We start from the raw sequence: 24339 nt of genomic DNA on the forward strand, positions 1-24339 counted from the left end.
TTTAAGAAATGGAAATTTTCATTGAATACTAAATTCTGTTTTGTTTTTGTTTTGCAGGCAGCAAAAGCTTTCAAAAGCTTTCTCCCATTATTTGATCGTGTTCTTGTTGAGCGACTTGCTCAAGAAACAGTCACCAAAGGAGGAATTATGCTTCCTGATAAGTCTCAAGGCAAAGTACTACAAGCAACAGTGGTAGCAGTTGGAGAGGGATCTAAAGGAAAGGTAACTGTTGTCTGTGTGGCAGGGGAAGAGTTTAGAATGATTATTTACCTAACATTTTTCATATTATTACATAGTTACATAGTAGGTAAGGCTGAAAAAAGACTTGCGTCCATCTAGTTCAACCTGGTTTAGATATCCATTGCTGATTTGGTAGGTTCTGGTATTTTACAGACAATTTATATTTCTTATTTGTACCCATGGATGTTTTTCTCCAGTAAATGTTTGTCCAACTTTGCCTTGAACGCATTTAATGAGCCAGCCGTTACCACCTCTTTGGGAAGAGAGTTCCAGAGTTTGACTGTTCTGACCGTAAAGAAATTCTTTCTACTAGCTGAATGAAATATTTTTTCTTCTAATCTATACTCATGCCCTCGCGTCCTAGATTCCATTCTAGTAGAAAAGAGGGTGCGTGACAGTTCCTTATATTGGCCCTTGATATACTTGTACATGTTGAGCATGTCCCCCCTTAAACGTCTCTTTTCTAATGTAAATAGTCCCAAATTGCTTAATCTCTCCCCGTAGCTTAAATTCTCCATTCCCCTAATAAGCTTTGTTGCTCGCCTTTGGACCTTTTCTAATTCTATGATGTCCTTTTTATAGTGTGGGGCCCAGAACTGTACTCCGTACTCTAGGTGAGGTCTCACCAATGCTTTATATAGTGGCATAATTACCCTTGAGTCCCTAGTTTCCATTCCCCTCTTAATACATGCCAGAATTTTGTTGGCCTTTTTTGTAGCTACATTACAATGGGCACTACATCCTAGTTTGCTGTCTATTTGGACTCCTAGATCCTATTGAAATTATTAAACAAAGCACTGGTCTATGGGTATTTACATAGTTGCTTGGATGTTCAGGTTGGCATTTGAGGTATAAGGATGTGTCCCAATCCTAAATCTCTTAATGTTTGCCAATGAGGAGATTAGTGATGATAGCGTTTTTTTTAAACTTCCATGTTATCTTCCATATTCCATGCAGAGAAATGTATAAGGACTGTGGGCCTTCGTAGGAGCTGAAATTGAGTTATGTATGCATATCTACGGCTCATAATAAGCACTGGTTTAATGAATTAGCAGGCACCAGCTGAATTAAACACATTGCCGCATAATTTGTTCTCTAATCTACTACTATGTATAAAGGCCCATACACACTTGAAGATTTTCATTTCAAAAGACTTTGCCAAAATCTTTGATAGCTATATATTTCACCAAAGTAGTGCGTACACACTGAGCTATTTTCCCCAAAGAGCAAGAGATTTTCAGGAGGCGAAAGACTTTGCTGAAAATCTTTCATTATAAATGGGCTGGGTTTGAATTCCAAGGGTTCCATATATACACAGTACATTGGTGGCAGTGGGCATATAAATATATAAACATTGGTGGGCAGTGTTGATGCTAATTTATGATTTATGCATTGCTGGCACAGACCAGCAATGTATACGTTACTGCCAACACTGCCCATCAATGTTTATATATTTATATGCCCACTGCCACAAATGTATATTTATTTAAATGCAACCCCCCCCCCCCCCCCCCCCCCCCCATGTGCCCCTGGAGTGACTCGGCGGCCGTCACCACATCCCCCTCCAGCCCCTTCCCTCCCTCGGTGAGATGTGGCTGCATAGTTCCCCTGTGGAGCAAAGCGGGTAAGCGCCAAAGCGCCCTCCCTCCCCGCCTGGGGCGCCCCGTGCCCTACACTATCCATAGCCGTCCCCAGCAGATAGCGACGCACACAGCTGCCCACCAATGTTTATATTTTATATGCCCACGGCCATCAATGTATTAATTTAAATGCACCAACAATATATTATAATATAAATTAATATATATATATATATATATATATATATATATATATATATATATATATATATATATATATATATATATGCATTTAAAGAATACATTGGTGGCAGTGGGCTGAATAATATAACTATTGTTGCCCAGCAGGTGTTAGCAGGGAGCAGTGCTGTCTGCTCCGTGTGTTTAGGCTGGGGCCGGGGAGCAGGTCTCTGCAGCAGCATCCAGCCGGCCAGCCAGTCGGAGCACAGGGGTGAGTATGACGGGCGGGGGGGCGGTCCGTCGGGCTGAAAGTGGTTAATCTTTCAGCCCGGCAGGCGTACACACATGGCGATGATGGATGAAAAACCATCCATCATCGCCACATCTGCTGGTAAAACCAGCAGATGAACCACTTTCCTAGCGATGATGTGGGAGCGCGCATCATCGCTAGTCGGCAATCTCCGGGGCATACACACTGGGCGATTTTCGGCCGAAAATCGCTCAAAACGGCTGTTTTGACCGATTTTCAGCTGAAAATCGTCAAGTGTGTATGGGCCTTAAATGTTATTCAGAGCTGCTGTACGCCACCATTGTGTGAGTGACCCGGCTGCTGCAGCGACCAGTGGCGCCGCTGATGGCTGCCTAGGCGCTGTGCAGCTTGGCGGGTATATGTTCTGTGTGATACTGTAATGTCCCTGCTTATATTGTCACCTACCTGGCTGTGCGGTGCCTAGGCGCTGCGCAGCTTGGCGGGTATATGTTCTCTGTGTGATACTGTACTGTCCCTGCTTATATTGACACCTACCTGGCTGCCGCATCGACCAGTGGCGCCGCTGACAGAATGGCTGCCTAGGTGCTGTGCAGCCTGGTGGGTATATGTTCTCTGTGTGACACTGTACTGTCCCTGCTTATATTGTCACCTACCTGGCTGCTGCAGCGACCAGTGGCGCCGCTGATGGCTGCCTAGGCGCTGTGCAGCTTGGCGGGTATACATTCTCTGTGTGATACTGTACTGTCCCTGCTAAATGTGTCAATGTAACCTATGTAATGCCCCCCCCCCCCCCCCCCCCCTCATCCCTGCTTGATGCTGCACTGTATATCCAAAACAAATTCCGAGTGTGCGCAAGCACACCTGGCCAATATAGTTGATTCTGATTCTGATCTCACTCTGATGCCCCTTTCCCACTGCAGGTCTTAACAGGTATATTGCCGTTTTTTTTTCCCCTTTCTAAACTTTTAAGGCTGCAATGGGAAAGCGCCAGAGTTGATTTACCGGTTAAAGTTAACCGGTATTTCAACACGTTTAAAAAGCAGAGTCCTACACACCAGACTGAAAGAGCCGGGGCTGGTATTAAAAAAATCAGGAAACCCGACAAATAGGGCTTCGCTTATTTTTTTAAAACCAGGCTCAAGGGCAGGGGCTGGTCCCAAAATACGGGGGACAAAATGAGTAGGGGTCCCCCGTATTTTAAGAACAAGCCCCAGGCTCAACCAGCCAGCAGGGTGATGGCTTGTAATTTGAGCCCCAGGAAAGTTTCAGTACTTTAGACATCACACCACACAGTTATGCTGACCAGTCAGACAGATGATGGTGAAGAAGATGTGTTTTTAATATCAGCTGTTGCCTTTTTATACATAAAGTCACCATTTCTTTACTCCCATAAAGGAGTGTTCATTACAAAAAACATGCATATTCATATACAACACACCCCTTAAGGTGGGGTTAACAATTAAAACTTTGGTTCGACTTGAGTAACGTAAGAATACGTAAGATAAATGGTATCTCTTATATCCATTAAAGGAGCGAAGTTCTATAGACTGGGCGTTGCTTCTATATTATGCTGACTCTTGCAGTAAGTCTAAGTAGAACATACGTCTTTTGTTTAAACATATGAGGTCTCACATTCCTGTACTATCTTGGTTTACATTGAAGGGGGCCCATTTTCAGTAATGTCTAGTTTTTCTAATGGAAACTACACTTAGAGAGATATACATTTAAATTTAACTGTTTCAGCAGTCTGGAGAGAGATAGGTACAATAAAATTTAAGCAATACTTAATACTGGCTAGCAAGTCTAATATGATATAAGAAATATATAATGTTAAGTACTATAACGTTATCATTTTCCCTCCTTTTTATAATAATTAAACATTACAATTGAGATCACATTGTTTACATACAGTAGTAAACAAAACACACAACAAAAAAAATTATTATAAATGTAAGAAAAAAAACTCATAGTGGTCGGACATCTTACAATACAAACTGCCTACACTATGCTAAGGATTAGTCACATCAGATGGTTCTAGTGGGTTATAGCCCTGAGAACAAGGTAGCTTCTCCCTGTCGTCAGAGAGCAACTGGCTGTTCGCTCACATCCATCGGAATAGACTGATCCTCTGCTTTCTGTGTCCTTCCAGATATGAGTTGTTTGAACTTGGTTGTAGTTATTGCAGACTGGCACTGTTTCAAACAGACAGAGAAAACACACATCAATATCTTGACAACAATATAAACCAGTATGCATAATCCTATAATTTTTAGGCTGAACATGAGAATTCCCATAAACCATCCACTGATTCCTGAAAACCATGTGGATGGATTCAAGAATGATAGCCAGCCCCAATTTCCTCCTAGAGCAGGGGTGTCAAACTCAAATTCATCGGGGGCCGCATCAGCACATTGGTCACCCGCAAAGGGCCGGTACACATTCAGAAAGGGGGCGTGGCCATGAACAAATGGGAGTGGCCATGGGCAAAAAGGGCGTTACCACGTCCCCTTTCCTAATGTGTACTACTACAAGTATCATGGTGAGTAGTAGGCTGCCTACCTGTGTCCAACCAGGACGGGGAGAGGGAGAGCTGCTCTTCAAACTGTCTCCTGCACGATTTTTCTTTTTGCTGGTGGTGGCTGCCAGGGGTTAATGTCTGTTGCCAGGGATTCCAGCTCGTTGCCAAGGGGTTAATGTACATTTTCAGGGGTTCTTGCTCGTTGCCAAGGGGGGGTTAATGTCTGTTGCCAGGGGTTCTTGCTAATTGCCATGGGGTTAATGTCCATTACCAGGGGTTCCAGCTCGTTGCCAAGGGGTTAATGTCCGTTGCCAGGGGTTTCAGCTCGTCGCCCAGGGGTTAATGTCCGTTTTCATGGGTTCTTGCTCGTTGCCAGGGGGTGTTAATGTCCGTTGCCAGGGGTTAATATGTGCTTGCCCACCCACCCCACAGTTACTGCTGCCTTTACCTGCGCACAGAATGTTCAGCGTCTGACAGGAAGAGCAGCTCTGTACGTCACCAGGAAGTCGCAGAGCTGTGCTTCCTGTCAGACACTGAACATTCTGTGTGCAAGGACGGAGAGGCGCGGGGGGCGGGCAGCGGGGACGGATGGGCAGCGGCGAGGGGGGGGGGGTGGACGGAGGCAGGGGGCCACTTGAAGAGGTCCGGCGGGCCGGATTCGGCCCGCGGGCCTTGAGTTTGACACCCGTGTCCTAGAGTGTCAGGTGTATTATGCTCAGTGGCATAAATCCGTTTGTCCTCTTCTATCTCTTGTATATGTTTTTCTATTGTCTCTTGAGCATTGTCAGTCTCATTGGTAATAAATGTACAACACAATATTCCTGTCTGAGTATATAAGGTCATACAATAGCCTCCTGTCTGTGCTGTTAAGTGGTCCAGAACTAATCTGTGTTGTAACTGTTCTTTTTATTACCTCTTGGATTTTTCTACCTACATATCTGAAGGTGTTATCATATATTTCAGTAATGTTATCTAATAACATTGCAAGTGATTCAACTCTATATGATTTTGACCCAAATAGGTCCAAAAATCCCATTCTCTCATGCCAGGGTGTGTAGATTATCTATCTTGCCTTTTTCCCTGCTTCTTTTATTTCCCTTCTGTCCCTGTGTATGGGATTATACTTCCCTACCAGGCCTTCTTGGCCTTTGATTATGTTTTTTAGATCTTCATGCTTTATCACTTGCGCTGCAGGTACTATGCTTCCTAGTGTACAATTTCCATAGTCGCCATAAACAAGCCACTTGTAGGCGTATTTCCCACATAAAAAATACAAATTATTTGGGAGAATTGGAGGTATGCTATCCCACATTTGTTTTAGGTTAACCAATCCTTTTCCTGCTACTGTACCATTAACTACGAACTGGTCAGGATTGCTTCCTGTCTCATTCATCCAACTAGGGAATCCTGGCCCTGGCCACACTCCAATATTTAACATTTCCCTTAGTGCAGGTTTATCATCATATGGTGTTAAAAACATTTGGTATGGAGGTACTCCTGGTTTGAAGGTATCAGGGGCACTACCAACTCTAAAAGGGGCCTTTGAGCAAGGATGAAATGTTCCTAAGTAGGTGTTTGAGGGGGAAATCTTTTGTTTATTAAAGGCAAGTATGGTTTCACCCTTTTTCTTTTTTTTTCAATGCAAAAAGATACATTTGGGGTAATTAGGTGTGCTAGCAGTTTAGGGGATTCCTTGCGTAAGTATTGGCTTACTGATGCTTTGAATGGCTCACTATCTGCACGGTTATCTTCAAATAGTGCCCATTCTTCATATGTGATGGGGATAAATGTCCACTCTCCTCCTCCTGAGGTAGGACCTTGAGAGCAGATCCAACAGTTTGTAGTGTTAAGGGCATTCCCTACCAAATTATGTAATTGCAACAACATATTTCGGTTTTCTCCAGTAGGGGCCTTACACCATTCTATACATGTCTCCTCAGGTGACATGTCTACAATACTCACAAATACACCTTGAGATGTGTGGTAAATTTCTACATTCATGATCAGGGTTTGTTACTTCCCTTTTTCTCACATAATACATCCCCATAGACTTTTATCAGATTTGGGCCCCAATAACATTTCAGCAAACTGCATCATCAAACTTAACTCGTAATTGATTACAATGGGATGAGTGTATCCCTTCCTTCTAGCTTCACTGATGTTGGTGTAGTCAGTAGAACCTGGAATGGACCATCATATCTGGGCTCAAGTGATTTCCGAACGTGTCTTTTGAGATACACCCAATCTCCTGGCTGGAGATGATGAGGATTGTTCTCTACTGTAGAATCTGTGTCTTTTTCCTACTGGCTGGGCTTTTGCTGCTCTCTTAGCTTCTGCATCTGCAAGATTGTTTCCTCTTGTTTCTTTTGTTTGATTCTTTGTGTGTGCTTGAATCTTGATGATGGCAACTTTGTATGGCTTCATTAATGCTTGAAAAAGTTTTTTTAATGAGGTCAGTATGTTGTATCTGTTTACCTGTAACTGTTTTAAAGTCTCTGATTTTTCCAGATCAACACATAGTCCATTGTCACTCTCCAGCTGTATCTGGAATCTGTATAAATGGTCGCTGTTGTATGCTCTGCGTGCTCCAATGCTTTAGTAAGGGCCACAAGTTCAGCTGCTTGTGCTGATAAGTGTGCTGGTAGGGCTCCAGAAGTTACTACTTCAGTGTCGGTAGTGACGGCATATCCATTGTAGGGTGTGCCATTTTCATAGTATCTGGACCCATCAACATATAGTTCGTAATGAGCATTGGGTATGGGCATATCTTGGACGTGTGGCAATGTCTGGGTTTCTTGTTCCATCAAAGCAAGACAGTCATGAGAAAAATTTTGAGTACAAGTATTTTCCTCTTTGTCCTCACCTCAACCTTCTGCATCTACTTCCATTCTCTGGGCTGTTGTAGATGTTACTGTGCTGACAGAAGGTGCTTGTCCCCTCATTCTTTCTCATTCTCCCTCCTTTTGAACATTTGATGTTCATACTCCTTCTGTTCTGGCAACAGGACTGGGAGAAGCGTTGCTGGATTTAGAGTGAGACACCTTTTGATTGTCACATTGGGTGCACTCAATAGGGACACTTCGTACTTGGTGAGTCTAGCTGCTGAAAGATGTTTGGTTCTTGCTTGTTGTAGGATTTCTTTTACAGCATGTGGTACTTGAATGGTTAGTTCATGATTAAGAACAATGTCTATGCACTTATCCTTCAATACAGCAGCCGCTGCTACAGCTTTAATACATGTAGGTGATCCTTGAATGATGTTGTCAAGCCTGCTGGAATAGTAGGCAAGAGGTCTTTGTCTTGTTCCGTAGCTTTGTGTTAACACTCCCAAAGCATGTCCTTTTTCCTCATGGCAATACAAGGTAAAAGGTTTAGAATAGTCTGGTAGGCCTAGGGCAGGTGAAGAGGCAATGGCCAACTTTAATTGCTGAACTGCTTGAGCCATGTCTTCATCTGTTGGATGCGGACCATCTGTTTTGATTGCATTGTATAATGTTTGCATGTAAACTGATGCAAGGGTTATCCAGTCCCTGCAGTAGCCCACCAGGCCTAGAAATGACCTGACTTGTGTCACAGTCTTTGGTATTTTAGCTTGTAGTATTATCTTCTTTCTGTCTTCTGTCAGGTGTTTGATGCCTTGAGAAATACAATGTCCAAGAAAGACAACTTTTTGCTTACAGAGCTGTAGTTTTTCTTTTGAAGCCCTGCAGTCTTGTTCTCCCAGGAACTTGAGTAGGGACACTGTTTCTTGCTGGCACTTGTCTTGAGTTGTTGTAGTTAACAAGAGGTCATCGACATACTGGATAAGCTGAGTTTCTTCTGAGTAAAAGGGTCTCCAAGCCTGGAGAACCAGTGACATTGCTTCAGAGTAGTCACTGGGGCTAGTGGCGCCCCCTTGAGGCAATCTTGTCCAGCAGTATTGTTTGCCATCATGTGTAAAAGCTAACAGTTCTTGAGAGTCTTTAGTGATAGGCACAGCATTTGCCAAATCTGTCACCATAAACCAGGCCCCTGATGGTGGGATCTGATTCAGCAAGGTGTGTGGATTAGGCACAATGGGACAATTAATTAACAGTCTCTTGTTGACCTCTCTTAGATCATGAATTATTCATGAAACAAAGGCGTCGACCATTCGGATCTACATTGAACAAGGATGCCGGACTGTAGATAAGCTTGTAGTTGCTTGGTGATGGCGACTCTTTGATCAGGATTCAGTGGATTTTGCTTTACGGATACTGGCACTGCTCCTGGCTTTAGTTGCAGTTGGACAGGTTGTACGTTCAGCTTGCCAGTGTCCATCTTTCCCTTAGACCACAGCTTGTCCGGTACTTGGGATGTGATCCAGTCTGGGAGGATAACTTCAGCAGAATCTGTGATAGATGATTGGGAGAGAAACACATACAGCCTCTATTTGAGGTAGTAAGTCCTTGGATATATTGGATTTATATTTGTTACAAAGTAGCAGTGGAGACTGTAAGGTGATAAGAGAGAAACTGCCTATACCCACAAATGACACAAAACAGACTATAAAGTCCACTAATGAGCACACAAGCTACACTTGTGCAGCCTAACAGAACACTTAAGCTATACATCCATAGGAGCAACTGTGCTCACAGATACAAGAACGATTGAATAAGGTAAAACCCCAAAAACTAATGCAAAACCTAGAAAACTAATCCGGAGAGACCATACAAACTAAACACAGAACATAACATTTCTAACGAAATATCCAAAACAGGAATGAGCCACTCTGTGGCTTGCAACAATGTTCCAGTAAAGTATCATTGTTCATATTAGGCTATGAAAGATAACATAGTCACATATGACCAATAGGAACTGTGTTTATCTTAGCACTACATTTTTAACGAAAAACTAAATTTCCAAATAATGTCATAGTAAAGAAGTATAACATTCCCTTCAAATACTAAGTTCTTATTAAATGCACACATATGTGTTTGAGTATGTGTGCATATATCCACATATTTTCTTCCTTTAAGTAAAAATTCAAGTAGTAATACCCAATGAAAAATAAGAAATATCTGATATGCAAAAAAATACACTTAATTGTACTGAAAAGTTTGCTATGATTCTATAAAAGAAAGAACAGAAAATAGCAGTCAGCTCGTATCTTTAACTTTCTACTAAGGAAACAAAAAAACAAATGTTACTGTCACATAATTGTTTTAAAAAAAATAAATAAAAATAAAACATACAACTTAAATGCTGATCAGATTTCTAAAATAAAAATAAAAAAAACAATTTTAAAGTTAGTGCATTCAATCCTAAAAAATGATTCTTTAGCTAGCATACTACAATAGCAGCTGTTGTCGACGTCCTATGCATTGAATATAAAAAGACATTCACTGTTACATACTGCAGCTACGTAACCTTTCGTGACCTTTGGCTGTCATGCAGTCAGTTAAATCCTTAACGTGCTTAAATGTTAAATACTGAATGTTCAAATACACTTTAGTATTAAAATTCACCAAATGCAAAGATCATAATTGCATACATATGAATTTGAGATGTACATTAAACATTACACACATGTAATGTCACAAACTTGATGATTTTAGTTCATTACTTTGAACACAAAACTGTACATTTGATTCTGCTCATTGGTAATATAGGGAAAATTTAAAATATTTATTTATTTTCCTGGCCAGGATATTTTCCAAAATTACCAACTTACAGACTTTCAAACATAAAGTTTTTTTTTTTTTTTTTCTCAGATCAGTTATTTGATCTGGGCACATATTTATTTATTCCTAGGATTTTTAAATAAAAAACAACACTTTAATTTCTTCTTATAGTTACTTTGGTTATAATCTTTTAGCCTTATTACAGATCTTACTTCTGGGTCACATGACAAACAAAGAAACCTCTGACCCTACCCAATTCCCACAATTAGGACATTTTGTGTCTCCCTCTGGTATACAAAACATACATATTGGACACTTCCTCTGTGGACAATACTTTTCAATTTTAAGGGCCTGCAAATCTGAAGTTGGATACAATTCCTTAGTCCCTATGCCTGACCTGGCTATACCAGCTGTATTTCTACCTGCTGTTGTAATTGTGGTTTTGGGTGTGGTGCCCCCTGCTGCGAACAAGTCTAGTTATTCTATGCTCTGTCCCCCCCACTGCCTGGGGTTGCTCAATTACCTGTGGTGGTTGGTGTACAAATGGTGCATTATCTACCTGATTATCTACTTGTGGTGGTGCATTAAGTCTTGGTAAGTGATTACAACTCCTTAACTTTTCTTTTCTCATCATCTAATTCTTGTGACACTGTAAGCCATATATTAACTGTATCTATATAACCTTTTTCCTGTAGCCAATGAGCGTTCGTCACTTGAAATTGCTTCCATGCGACAGGATTTAAAATTAGCCCATCTTAAAATCAAACCGATCGATTTGATCGATTACTTACCTTCCCTTTCTGCCACAACCTCTAGGGGAGCGCTCCATTATCCTTCCACCGTTCACTCCCATTGGATTAATTACTTCCTCTGGGTGTGGCCTATATCCACGTGCGTAAAGCGGTGTGTAATGTTGTGCAGAAAGGTATACTGTGCCCTATTGGCTGAAGTTTAATATAGATGCGGCTTTCAGTTCCCTGTATTCAATCTAAGTCAAAATATCATAACCACCTATCAGGACAATAATATAACACCACTTTCATAACCTGGGCAGGCAAGTTGTTCTGAGCACTTTAAATATGATCTAGAGCATGTTATGTCCTTAATGCAAAGTGCTGATGTCGTCTATTTCTGTTTAAGCACTTCCTCCACTGCTTATAACAATTGCTAAAGTGTGGGTTTGTTTGATCACTTAACAAAGTCTGCACACTGTCAATATCAATTTCTTCATTTGTACTTTAAAATGTGCTTGTGGTTTTACTGCAAGCACTTTTGGTTCTCTATATTGCAGGCCAGGTAAAATAAATTCTAGAACTATGCTGCATTTACATTCTGAACATGTTCCATGTGATACATTATGAGACATGATTACATAAACACAAGACACTATATCATAAGGGCTTTTTCAAGATGAAATTGACCAGGTAATCACCAAAGTGACAGTTCCTAGCCTTTATAAGAGGCTACAAAGGAGAAATATCTTTGGTGGTCCCAGGTCTGTCTTGATTTATATACACCTTACGCTTATTGATGTTTAAATGACACATAGACAGACAATCAGGCAACACTTAACATGTACGTAAAACACACTTAGTTTCATAAGGGCTGTATCCTAATTGGTTCAAACTGACTGCCAGGGTCAGTCTTTGATGAAAGCCAGGTCCTGCCTATTACAGCTTCTATCAAAGAAAGTCTTAACAGTCTTGTGAACACTGTTACACCTCATGACTTATATTGTGTTTACCAGACAAACAAACAAATACGCTTTAGGGGTGCCTGGTCGGCGTTAACCAGAAGTAATACCGGACTGGCCTTCCCCAACTAGCACGCCTCGTGAAGATGGCTGTCAATCATCCAATATGAAACATACAGATACTGACACACAGTAGACACACATAGTTACGATGACAATACAAACACAGTACAAAAATATTACAGCTATACTTAATGTTGTGTGATATCGAAGTACCTCTGGTTCTATAATAATGAAGTCTACAAGGAAGAACTGAAATGTACATTTACTCTGCTTACTACATAGGTGACTAACAGATCTGAGCGAGCAAAGCAGTCTTATAATTAAAAACAGATTATACTCACTCAGATATGTAACGTAGCTTCAGCAGAGAACAATACACAGTTCTATTCCTTCAAATTTTCAATCCCGAACGAGATCCCCAAATGATGGCTTGTAATTTGAGCCCCAGGAAAGTTTCAGTACTTTAGACATCACACCACACAGTTACGCTGACCAGTCAGACAGATGATGGTGAAGAAGATGTGTTTTTAATATCAGCTGTTGCCTTTTTATACATAAAGTCACCATTTCTTTACTCCCATAAAGGAGTGTTCATTACAAAAAACATGCCTATTCATATACAACACACCCCTTAAGGTGGGGTTAACAATTAAAACTTTGGTTCGACTTGAGTAACGTAAGAATACGTAAGATAAATGGTATCTCTTATATCCATTAAAGGAGCGAAGTTCTATAGACTGGGCGTTGCTTCTATATTATGCTGACTCTTGCAGTAAGTCTAAGTAGAACATACGTCTTTTGTTTAAACATATGAGGTCTCACATTCCTGTACTATCTTGGTTTACATTGAAGGGGGCCCATTTTCAGTAATGTCTAGTTTTTCTAATGGAAACTACACTTAGAGAGATATACATTTAAATTTAACTGTTTCAGCAGTCTGGAGAGAGATAGGTACAATAAAATTTAAGCAATACTTAATACTGGCTAGCAAGTCTAATATGATATAAGAAATATATAATGTTAAGTACTATAACGTTATCAAGGGTAATGACACAGCCGGGGGACACTTATTATATAAGGTCCCGCGGACAAGCCAGAAAAATAAAAGTTTAATACATACATTACACAAACACACTGATACTTACCTATCTTGAGCCCGTAGGTAGGTCCCGGGGTCCAGGATCCGTAGTAATCCAAAGGGGTATCTGTGGAAGGAAATCCTACTCACCTGGTCCTCTGGAGACGATCCCGGCATCTTCTCTTCAAGTCGCACTTCTCCCGGCTGGTACCCGCTCGGACAGATGCAGAGATATTCATCTTCCACGCCACACCTCATAATGATTCTATTGGGCGCCTAGCTGCCAACCAGGAGCAGACTTCCTCGGCTTGGGTTTTAAAAAATCAGCGAAGTCCTATTTGTCGGGTTTCCTGATAATTTAATCAATTTAATTAAAAATAACGGGTAATGACCCGTTTCAGCAGTGGGAAAGCAGTATGAGAGTGCTGAATCTGTACTTACCCACAGGCTGTGATGGCATACCATATCTGTATTGCGCTAGGAACACATCCATTAAGAAGCCGGCCTTAATGATTGGAATTTCTTTGCTTTTTGGCATTTGAGTGGAAGAGTTACAACAGGTTTCTGAAATGCCAGATCATGTGCAAGAAGCCTTAATGGGACATGTGAAACCATAAGGTTTTTTGTCTGTTTCCCAATGAAGTCTTTAATCGAAGTGTAATTTAAAAAAAATTACATTGTGGTTTAACTGAACATACTGCTGAAGGCATGCATAGCTTTAGTCCCAAAATGTTTAATGTATTAAACCATAAAGAACTTCAGTTGCCATTTTGCTGCCAAATAATTTGCTTTCCACAACATAATGTAGCCACACTTATCTATCTATAGATACGCAATAAGTAACATGGCTAGTTTGGCGTAGCTGGTGAGTGTAATGCTTATGTTAATCCACCAGATGTCTTTTGAAAATCTCGATTGCACATGAATGAGGTCTCCATTGAAATAAAGTACAGTAATATTATCCAGGAATTACTTTGCTGTATGTTGTAGACGCCTTCCTCCTTAACTAGCACCCCTCCCACCTGTCCCAGTTTGTTTTTAATTAGCTTGGAGTCCTATACTCAAGACTGTACATTCAGTTTGGCACTATGAGGGTAAGTCCTACTATACATATATGCTGAGTGTTAGTCTGTGGGACTGTGTTTGGGGCGTGGGGCTCTTTGGGCTGCTGTTGCTGGGCTGCTCCATGGCATCATATCGTACACTTTCCATCACCCCTTTAGTTTGTTTAGTATATATTAGGTAAGTCTTATCACATATAATTTCCCTTATCCTTTTTACTATCACTTTAAATCCACACCAATGTAATGCCATGAGGTTACATAGTTACATAGTAGGTAAGGCTGAAAAAAGACTTGCGTCCATCTAGTTCAACCTGGTATAGATATCCATTGCTGATTTGGTTGGTTCTGGTATTTTACAGACAAATTATATTTCTTATTTGTACCCATGGATGTTTTTCTCCAGTAAATGTTTGTCCAACTTTGCCTTGAACGCATTTAATGAGCCAGCCATTACCACCTCTCTGGGAAGAGAGTTCCAGAGTTTGACTGTTCTGACCGTAAAGAAATTCTTTCTACTAGCTGAATGAAATCTTTTTTCTTCTAATCTATACTCATGCCCTCGCGTCCTAGATTCCTTTCTAGTAGAAAATAGGGTGTGTGACAGTTCCTTATATTGGCCCTTGATATACTTGTACATGTTGAGCATGTCCCCCCTTAAACGTCTCTTTTCTAATGTAAATAGTCCCAAATTGCTTAATCTCTCCCCGTAGCTTAAATTCTCCATTCCCCTAATAAGCTTTGTTGCTCGCCTTTGTACTTTTTCTAATTCTATGATGTCCTTTTTATAGTGTGGGGCCCAGAACTGTACTCCATACTCTAGGTGAGGTCTCACCAATGCTTTATATAGTGGCATAATTACCCTTGAGTCCCTAGTTTCCATTCCCCTCTTAATACATGCCAGAATTTTGTTGGCCTTTTTTGTAGCTACATTACAATGGGCACTACATCCTAGATTGCTGTCTATTTGGACTCCTAGATCCTTTTCAAGGAAGGTGGTTCTGCTGGGCTGGCCTGGGGGGGGTCCTGTGCCCTGGACCTGTCTCAGAGTAGTGTTAGGGACTTTTCCTATTGAGGTAACCTGGATGCGGTGGACAAGCCCAGAATAATGGCCATCATTATGCTAAAACCTCAGAAATGCAATATAGCAATGATATTAAAAGGTCTAGCATTTATATTTAGTATGCACCTGCAAACTCCTCCTCCTGCTTGCTGCACTACAGGTCTCAGCAGGTAGCACCTCATATGTCCAGGGTGTGCAGTTTAGGGCCCCTCCCCCGTGTATGTTAAATGCAGTAATGTATGCTTTACAGATGATTACTAGGCTACAGAATCGCTGAATACAGAGTCTAGGGTTTGGATCCTGCTCAGGAGCAATTAGGTGGTTGTTGTTTAGTCTTTGCATCCACTTTTCCTCTACCTCCCCCATGGCAGCCATTACAAATGGGTTCCTCCCCACTGGGTAGTGCTTCAGAAAGGGAAAAAAAAGACACCAGCCCCTATAAGAAGGCCCCTCCTCCTGGCCTCAGTGTCTTTTTTTCCCTTTTGGGTAGTGTGTGAGAGGTGGCTTACCCTGGAGGCTGTAGAGGAAAATTTTGGTTTTGGTTTTTGTTATTGGTCCCTTTGGTTTTGGTTATGGAATTGTTTTCTTTTGGGCTGTTGCAGGTCTGAGACCAGCAAGGAAAAGGAGAGTAAAGCCAAACACAGGAGAATGCACTCACCTAAATGTTTTTCATGCGATAAAACTTTAACTGAAAAGCATGTGGGCAGCCTCTTGTGAGGAGTGTAAGGCCCCTCAGCCTCTACCCATGGCTCAAATGACGAACCTAGTGGATATGCTGAAAACAGCATTAGCAGGGACTTTTTGTTACAAAAGAAGACCTGAGTAAAATGTCTGGAAAAAGGAAGCATGTGGTCCTAAGTGACGAGTCGGATGACTCTGTGGAGGACATATAACCTGTGCGCAGATGCTGGGTCAGGATCTGGATGAGGATCAAGACATACCTCAGGATAAGTCAGAGGACTTTGATCCTGATATGATCAATAATCTGTTAGAGCTTATCCATAAGGCCCTCAATATTGAGGATCAACAAGAGGACCTTAATTTACAAGAACTGTTGTTCGAGGATAAGAAAAGGAAGGGGAAATGTTTTCCCTTGTCTCAGACTTTGAAAGCTATCATTGCTGAGGAGTGGAAACACCCGGATAAGAGGGTGGCTGTTTCCGCCAGAGTAACAAAAATGTACCCATTCGACAAGGATCAGGTGTCGACATGGGAAGAGGCGCCAAAGGTTGACGCAGCTATCTCTAGACTGTCAAAGAAGACTACACTTCCCTTGGAAGATGTCGATATCTTCAAAGACCCTATGGAGCGTAGGATTGAGCTGGGTCTGAAAAAGCAGTACATTACGGCAGGGGCATCCCTGAAGCCAGCAGCTGCTATGGCTGTTACCTCTCGTGTAATGCGAGGCCGGTGCCAGCAATTAGAGGCGGACATTTTGGACGGAATTAAGAGGTCCGAACTTATTAAAACAGTCCAAGATGTTCAATTGGCTGTATAGTTTATGTGTGAGGCAACTATGGACTCCATATGCCTATCAGCTAGAGCAGGAGCCACTGCAGCGGCGACACATCGGACCCTTTGGTTGAAACCATGGGCGGCTGACGTGCAGTCGAAAAATAAATTGCTATCCCTACCATTCCAAGGGGAGTATCTGTTTGGCAAACAGCTTGATGAGCTAATTACTAAAATCTCAGGAGGCAAATCAGTCTGGTTGCCCCAGGATAAAGCTGTCAAAAAGAATGTTCCAGCGAAATTTAATAGATTTCAGCATCAGGAATACAGAGACTCCAGGGCTTATAGGCCAGGAAGGGCCTATAGGAGAGGAAGCTGGATGTCTCGGGCGTCCTTTCGTGCCCAAAGAGGGAAAGAAGGGAAGGCTCCTTTCCGAAAGGAGCAACAATGACGCCGTCATACAGAGAGTTGGCGCCAGGCTCAAACAGTTTTACCAAGCTTGGCGAGAATCCACCACGGACAGGTGGGTTCTGGAAATAATTCAGTCCGGATATCGAATCGAATTTATGAGACTTCCAGGAAGTCTCTTTGTGGAGTCGCCAGTACCCAGCGACATGGAGGAGAGACAGGCGTTATTTTCAAGTCTGGAAGAAATGCTAAGACAAGGAGTTGTCGAAGTAGTTCCGAAGAAGCAAGAGAAGCAGGGATGGTTTTCTCGCTTCTTCGTGGTAAAAAAGGCGTCAGGGGGTTTTCGAACCATCCTAGACTTAAGGCGCTTGAACAAGTTTGTGTTAAGCCGAACGTTCAAGATGGAGTCAGTAAGATCAATAATCCCAGACTTAAAACACGGGGATTACATGACGTCCATAGATCTAAAAGACGCCTATCTACATATACCCATCTACGCAAACCATCACAAGTTTCTCAGGTTCCGTCTACAAGGGGTCACTTATCAATTCGTGACTCTTCCCTTCGGCCTGTCGACTTCCCCGCGGACTTTCTCAAAGGTGCTGATTGTGATCATAGCAAAGTTGAGACAGGGCCAGAGTTTTACTCCCTCCTATCTCGACGATATTTTAATTGTTGCAGATTCAGAAGAACTGGTAAGGGAACACGCGGAGTTAGTGCTCAAATGTCTGGAACATCATGGATGGCTGATCAACGTAAAGAAGAGTCAACTGGTGCCAGTTCAAAAGATTACATACTTGGGGGTATCAATAGATACTCAAAACATGAGAGTGTCTCTCACAGAGACCAGAAGAGAGAAATTGGTACACCAAGTAACATCGATGATGAGGAGATCAGTCGTGTCATCCCAAGACTGCATGGAGATACTGGGATTGATGGCAGCCGCATTAGAGACCGTACCATGGGCAAGGTTCCACACAAGAAAATTCCAACTTGCTTCCTGTCACAATGGAACAAGAACAGCAAAGATCTCACTCAGAAGATAATTTTAACAAGAGCCGCAAAGTCAGATTTGTATGGTGGTCGGACGTGGAACGACTAGAAGCAGGAAAATCGTTTGCAGTAGTCAACCAGGTCACGGTAACAACAGATGCCAGCCAAGGAGGCTGGGGAGCGACATGCGGCCAGTCCATTGCACAGGGACGGTGGTCTCCAAGGTGGCAAGCCGCACATTCCAATCTCAGGGAAATGAAGGCGGTGGTCATGGCGTGTCAGGAGTTCCAGGATCTGCTGATAGCCAGAGACCTAAACATAAGATCAGACAACCGGGCGGTAGTCTCGTACATCAACCGTCAAGGCGGGACGAGAAGTCGACGTCTCATGGAGATAACATCCCAGTTATTGGAATGGGCAGAGTGTCATGTACACAGCATTTCGGCAGTCTTCCTGGCAGGGAAAGACAATCTGGTTGCGGACTCATTAAGCAGAATAGAGTGCCTACCAGGCGAGTGGGCGCTCAACGACAGCCTGTTCAACATGATAGAGAAATGGGGGTGGCCACAGGTGGATCTTATGGCCACGAGTCGAAACAAAAAAGTCCCAAGGTACTTCTCAAGGTTCAGAGATCCACAAGCGGAGCAGGTAGATGCCCTGACAGCAGAGTGGAACATGTTCAGAGCATACGTCTTCCCGCCGATTCCAGTTATTCCGCGCCTACTGAGAAAGATACAGAGAGAGGAGACGGAAGTGATAGCGATACTTCCGTATTGGCCAAGGAGGGCGTGGTTTGCTACGGTGATGCAAATGGCAGTGGACGGACCATGGTTCCTGCCCGAATGGCCCGATCTCCTAGTCCAAGGCCAAGTACTTCAACCGCAGCCACCAGCATGGAAACTGACGGCCTGGCTTCTGAAACCGCTACATTAAAATCTAAAGGTTTCTGTGATTCAGTAATCAACACTTTGCTCAAAGCAAGGAAACAATCGACATCCAAAATATATTATCGAGTGTGGAAGAGATACTTGTCCTGGTGTAGCTCAAACCAACAAATACTGAGTAAAGTTGCCTCAGTACTTGGATTTCTTCAGGCAGGATTACAACTGGACTTAGCAGTAAGTACTTTGAAGGTACAAATATCAGCATTGGGAGCAATGTTAGATTGGGATCTGGCAGAGAACAGATACATACGCAGGTTTGTCCAGGCTGCGAAAAGGATCAAACCAAGATTTAGGTCGCCAGTGGCAGAGTGGGACTTAAATTTAGTTTTAGGAGTTTTGACGGAAGCACCGTTTGAGCCGCTACAAGAGGCTACACTTAAGTTACTTTCCTGGAAAGTCAGTTTTCTAGTGGCAATAACCTCCGCAAGGAGGGTGTCAGAATTGCAGGCACTCTGGGCGGAGGAGCCCTTTTTGAATTTTTTTGAGGACAGGGTAGTGCTGCGAACTAACCCTGAATTTTTACCGAGTTGTTTCAGACTTTCACATCAACCAGGATATAATCCTACCTTCTTTTTGTGCCAATCCGTCAAATGTGAAAGAAGAGCGATTACACAGATTAGATGTTGTAAGAGCGCTGAAAATTTACGTACAGAATACGAAAACTATCCGTAAGTCGAAGAATTTATTCGTTTTAACGGAAGGAGTAAACAAGGGTCAAGCTGCATCAAAAGCCACATTGGCTAGATGGATCAAGGCCTTTATCTGCAGAGCATATCAGATTAGGCAAAGAGAGCCTCCAGTGGGTCTGAAGGCCCATTCCACAAGGGCGGTTGCATCTTCCTGGGCAGAGAAAGGATCTGCCTCAGTATTGGAGTTGTGCAAAGCAGCCGGGTGGTCATCCATTCATACTATCGTGTGGATGTGATGTCGTCATCAGATGCTAAGGTCGGGAGAAGCGTCCTTAGCGCGGTGATATAAGGAAGGAGGCTGAAGCAGTACCTTATTATTTAATTTGAAGTCTGGAGTGAAGTAACTCTGGTTTCGTGAGTATGCCCTCCCATATATCAACTGCTAGGGTATTACCCATTTGTAATGGCTGCCATGGGGGAGGTAGAGGAAATATCAGATTATTACCTGGTAATATGTTTTCCTCTACTCCACCATGGCAGCATATATTCCCGTCCCGATGTGTTATGACTTAACGTGTTATGCGGATTAATGATGTTTTTTGTTTAAAGCTGGAGAATGCAAAGACACTGAGGCCAGGAGGAGGGGCCTTCTTATAGGGGCTGGTGTCTTTTTTTTTTCCCTTTCTGAAGCACTACCCAGTGGGGAGGAACCCATTTGTAATGGCTGCCATGGTGGAGTAGAGGAAAACATATTACCAGGTAATAATCTGATATTTCTTGTGTATGCCAAACTTATCTTACTAAGGATGGTCTCCCTTGTAGTTTAGGCCTGCCACTATTTTGTAAATTTGCTACCTAGTCGCTCATTCTGCCCATGGGACTTGGTGGGGAAATGTACAGTATGCTAAGCTCGGCCTACGTTTCCCCAGAGACCCTGAAACTGACTGAGCAAATACATAGCCTACTGTATAAACAAAATGGTAGTGGGCTAAGACTATGGGCCACAAAGTAGCCCACAATTATGTAGCTAAGCTTGACATACACAAGTAAAGTGGAAGTAAAAGTGACTGGTAAATGACAATGGGGCTCCACATATCCATCTGTGGCACTGTACTGTAGTTTTTATTAGAGCAATCGCCATCCAGCTACGAAACAGTGTAATTACGTGATTTTGCCATAGTGCAACATAGCAGGACATTTTTCATGGCGGGACAAGGAAGCCAGAATGGCTGTCAAACAGGATAGATGAGCATGGCTACATCTGTATACTGCTTAATAAATGGACTACAAAAAAACTCAAATCTCCATTGCTTAGTTGCAATACAATTGCAACATGGAGAAATATCTTCAGTTAAATGACAGGCCAGCAACACATAATGTTTCTTTTACAAAGACTTCTTTTTTTTTTTTTTTTTTTTAATCTGTCCCCATAATTTCTATTTTAAACTTAGACCACGTGGTTCTGATTCATTTTAATCAGTCACTGGAACAAACTGTAGCATCCTGAAATGTTCAAACTGCTGAATAAACCGTCCCAAGTAAGCATGATAAGGAACTCTTATTTACATGACTTAGATGCCCAAAACAATTTAATTTACCCAAATGAATCCTAATTTTCCAGCTTAACAATGCTCAATTGTTTGGATGCACATAGTACCAAACCACTGTTTGAATGCCGATAGTACATAACAATATGACTTTTGTGGCTGGTAGGCACCTGAATAGAAGAACAATTGGATTTCTGCATGGGAGCACCTTCTTGTGATGACCACCATAAGAATAATTGATTCATGTTATTTTACAGTGGTGTTTTTTTTTCCTTTTCTTCTGTTAGAGTGGAGATCTTGAACCAGTCTGTGTAAATGTTGGTGAAAAAGTCCTGCTTCCTGAATATGGAGGCACTAAAGTATTAATAGATGACAAGGTGCGTATTAGAGTTGTATGTGGTTGGTTTTTTTGGTACTTGTTTTGTAGCAAGGCGCCAGCGATTAAAAATTGTATCCATCGGGACCCCAGAAATAGCGTCCATCACATGCAACCAAATCGTGTGCGATCAACGCGATTTTTACATTGGCCACAATGTTATATGGCCCCAGACCCCAATTTTTATTGTTTCCCAACCCTGATGGGTCAAATGCCCCCCCCCCCCCCCCCCCCCCCCCCCCCCCCCCCCCCCCCCCCCCAATGTGAACGGTAACCCGAAGCGTGGCTAGCGCATCGGTACGCGTCCTCCGACCTTTTCATACCCCCAATATCCACATCGGCGTGGTTTATATAGTGTGGCGAGCCATCGAGCCCTGCGAGGGGACGTGCATTACTTCACAGATATTACGCATCCCCTCACGGGGCTCGCCACGCTTCGGCACTATATCAACTCCACGCCGACGTGGATAGTGGGGGTGTGAAAAGGTCGGAGGACGCTTACCACCGCCCCTCGCGGGCTCGCTGCTCTCGCCACGCTTCGGGTTGGCGTTCATCGTGGGGTGGCTTTAACAATGGGGGGGGCATTTGTCATGTAAATTACCCATAAGGGTGGGTATACAATGAAAAATCGGGTCCATTGGCCCATTCAACATTGTTCCCTATGTAAAATCGCATCCATCGCATCGGTCGCATTGCATGCCTTAACTTAAGGCATGCGATGGACGAGATTTTTTTGTCGGGAAAAGGCTAAAAATAGCCCTAAAATTGCGTCGGTAGCGTCCATCACATACCTTAAGTTAAGGTATGCGATCACCTACGACGGGCGCCGTGCTATGAAACAAGTACCTTTTTTTTGTTTTGTTTTTTAGTGTTACTGTATTTTACTCTTGCATTCTCTATATGACTTTTACTAAAAATAGGTTTTTGTTTTTTTTACAGGAATACTACTTATTCAGATCCGGTGACATTTTAGGGAAATACTTACACTAAACTCTCATTCTGGCATTGTTATTCCTGAAAACCCGAAGCTGTAGTTCAATTATAAAATGATTTCTTTCAATTTTTTTTTTATTGTATATCTTTTTTCTAATTATGCTCCTGGGATTGCTCCTATAGTACAAATGTTGGTGAAATTCAGTTGAATGTTTTCAATTAAAATGTTTTACAGCTAAAGGTGTAGACTTGCAATGCAACTGCAGGTTTTGTAATGTAAGCTACAGTTCTTTGCTTTAATAGTGGGTTGTATTCTGGATCTTTGTTAAGACATCAGATCAACTGATGGTTTTTCCCACATACAGGAGTATATGTGTATATATTCAGCATCCTCCTCCCCACCCCCTTAGGTATCCTCATATTTCTTACATGGGCAAGACAGGGAAGGGATCCGGGCAGCAGGGTCTGTTCGGCAGTGCTGATGGGCAGGGGGTCCCTGCGGCGTATGTGAGATCCGTAGCAGGGTTCCTGCGGCGGATAGGAACTACTAGTTTGGTTGGAAATGCCTGCATTTGCTTTCAGACCACAAAAACTGTTTAGACCCGGTATAAGACCAGTTAAATGTGCGGTCTGAAAGGGGCATAAAACCTGCTTTGACCCGTTTTTAAGAAACATTTTAAATACCGGGTCGAAGCAGGTTTTGCAGTGTGAAAGCAGCATCTTCTCCAATGGCGTCAGGTCTCCAGCCACCCACAATACCCCTTTTTATTTAAATAGCAGTGTACATTATTATAAATCTACATATATGCAAAGTATATTAAGACTATACAGTTTTTATTTTAACATCCTGTTTTTAAAGAATTAGCTTTTGATAAAGGTGTCAACACTGAAACTAAACTAAGACCTGGCTTAGTCTTATGATTCTTTGCATAAAAAGATTTGTGTATGCCAGCACTGGAACGGTCTAACGGGCAACCAGGTAACAACCACAATCACCAGTAGGAAAAATACAATGCCCTGGTGGACCTTTAGAAATTGTCTTCTGCAGGATGTAATTATTGGATACTTAGATAATGTTTTTCTGCAAACAGTTTGTTTGCAGAAAAACATTATCCAAGTATCAAATAATTACATCCAGCAGAAGACAATTTCTAAAGGTCCACCAGGGCATTGTATTTTTCCTACTGGTGATTGTGGTTGTTACCTGGTTGCCCGTTAGACCGTTCCAGTGCTGGCATACACAAATCAGTTTGTTTGCAGAAAAACATTATCCAAGTATCAAATAATTACATCCAGCAGAAGACAATTTCTAAAGGTCCACCAGGGCATTGTATTTTTCCTACTGGTGATTGTGGTTGTTACCTGGTTGCCCGTTAGACCGTTCCAGTGCTGGCATACACAAATCTTTTTATGCAAAGAATCATAAGACTAAGCCAGGTCTTAGTTTAGTTTCAGTGTTGACACCTTTATCAAAAGCTAATTCTTTAAAAACAGGATGTTAAAATAAAAACTGTATAGTCTTAATATACTTTGCATATATGTAGATTTATAATAATGTACACTGCTATTTAAATAAAAAGGGGTATTGTGGGTGGCTGGAGACCTGACGCCATTGGAGAAGATAGCTGCCATGGTACTGAAGATGATAATTGGTACTGAAGATTGCTG

At 42.3% G+C, this 24339-nt stretch overlaps 1 protein-coding gene across 1 annotated transcript in view; it reads left to right on the forward strand.

Annotated features, from left to right (window-relative positions):
* Positions 1-22798, forward strand: part of HSPE1 (heat shock protein family E (Hsp10) member 1) — a 24530-nt gene extending 1732 nt beyond the window's left edge. The window contains exons 2-4 of the mRNA XM_083155010.1: positions 7-222; positions 21650-21739; positions 22678-22798. Of these exons, the coding sequence (XP_083011136.1) occupies positions 7-222; positions 21650-21739; positions 22678-22728 (357 nt within the window). The 3' untranslated portion in view covers positions 22729-22798. The remainder of the gene's footprint in view (positions 1-6; positions 223-21649; positions 21740-22677) is intronic.
* The last annotated feature ends 1541 nt before the right edge of the window (positions 22799-24339 follow it).

This window comes from Crinia signifera, chromosome 7, assembly GCF_055691185.1.
Source record: "Crinia signifera chromosome 7, ASM5569118v1, whole genome shotgun sequence".
Taxonomy (NCBI): Eukaryota; Metazoa; Chordata; class Amphibia; order Anura; family Myobatrachidae; genus Crinia; species Crinia signifera.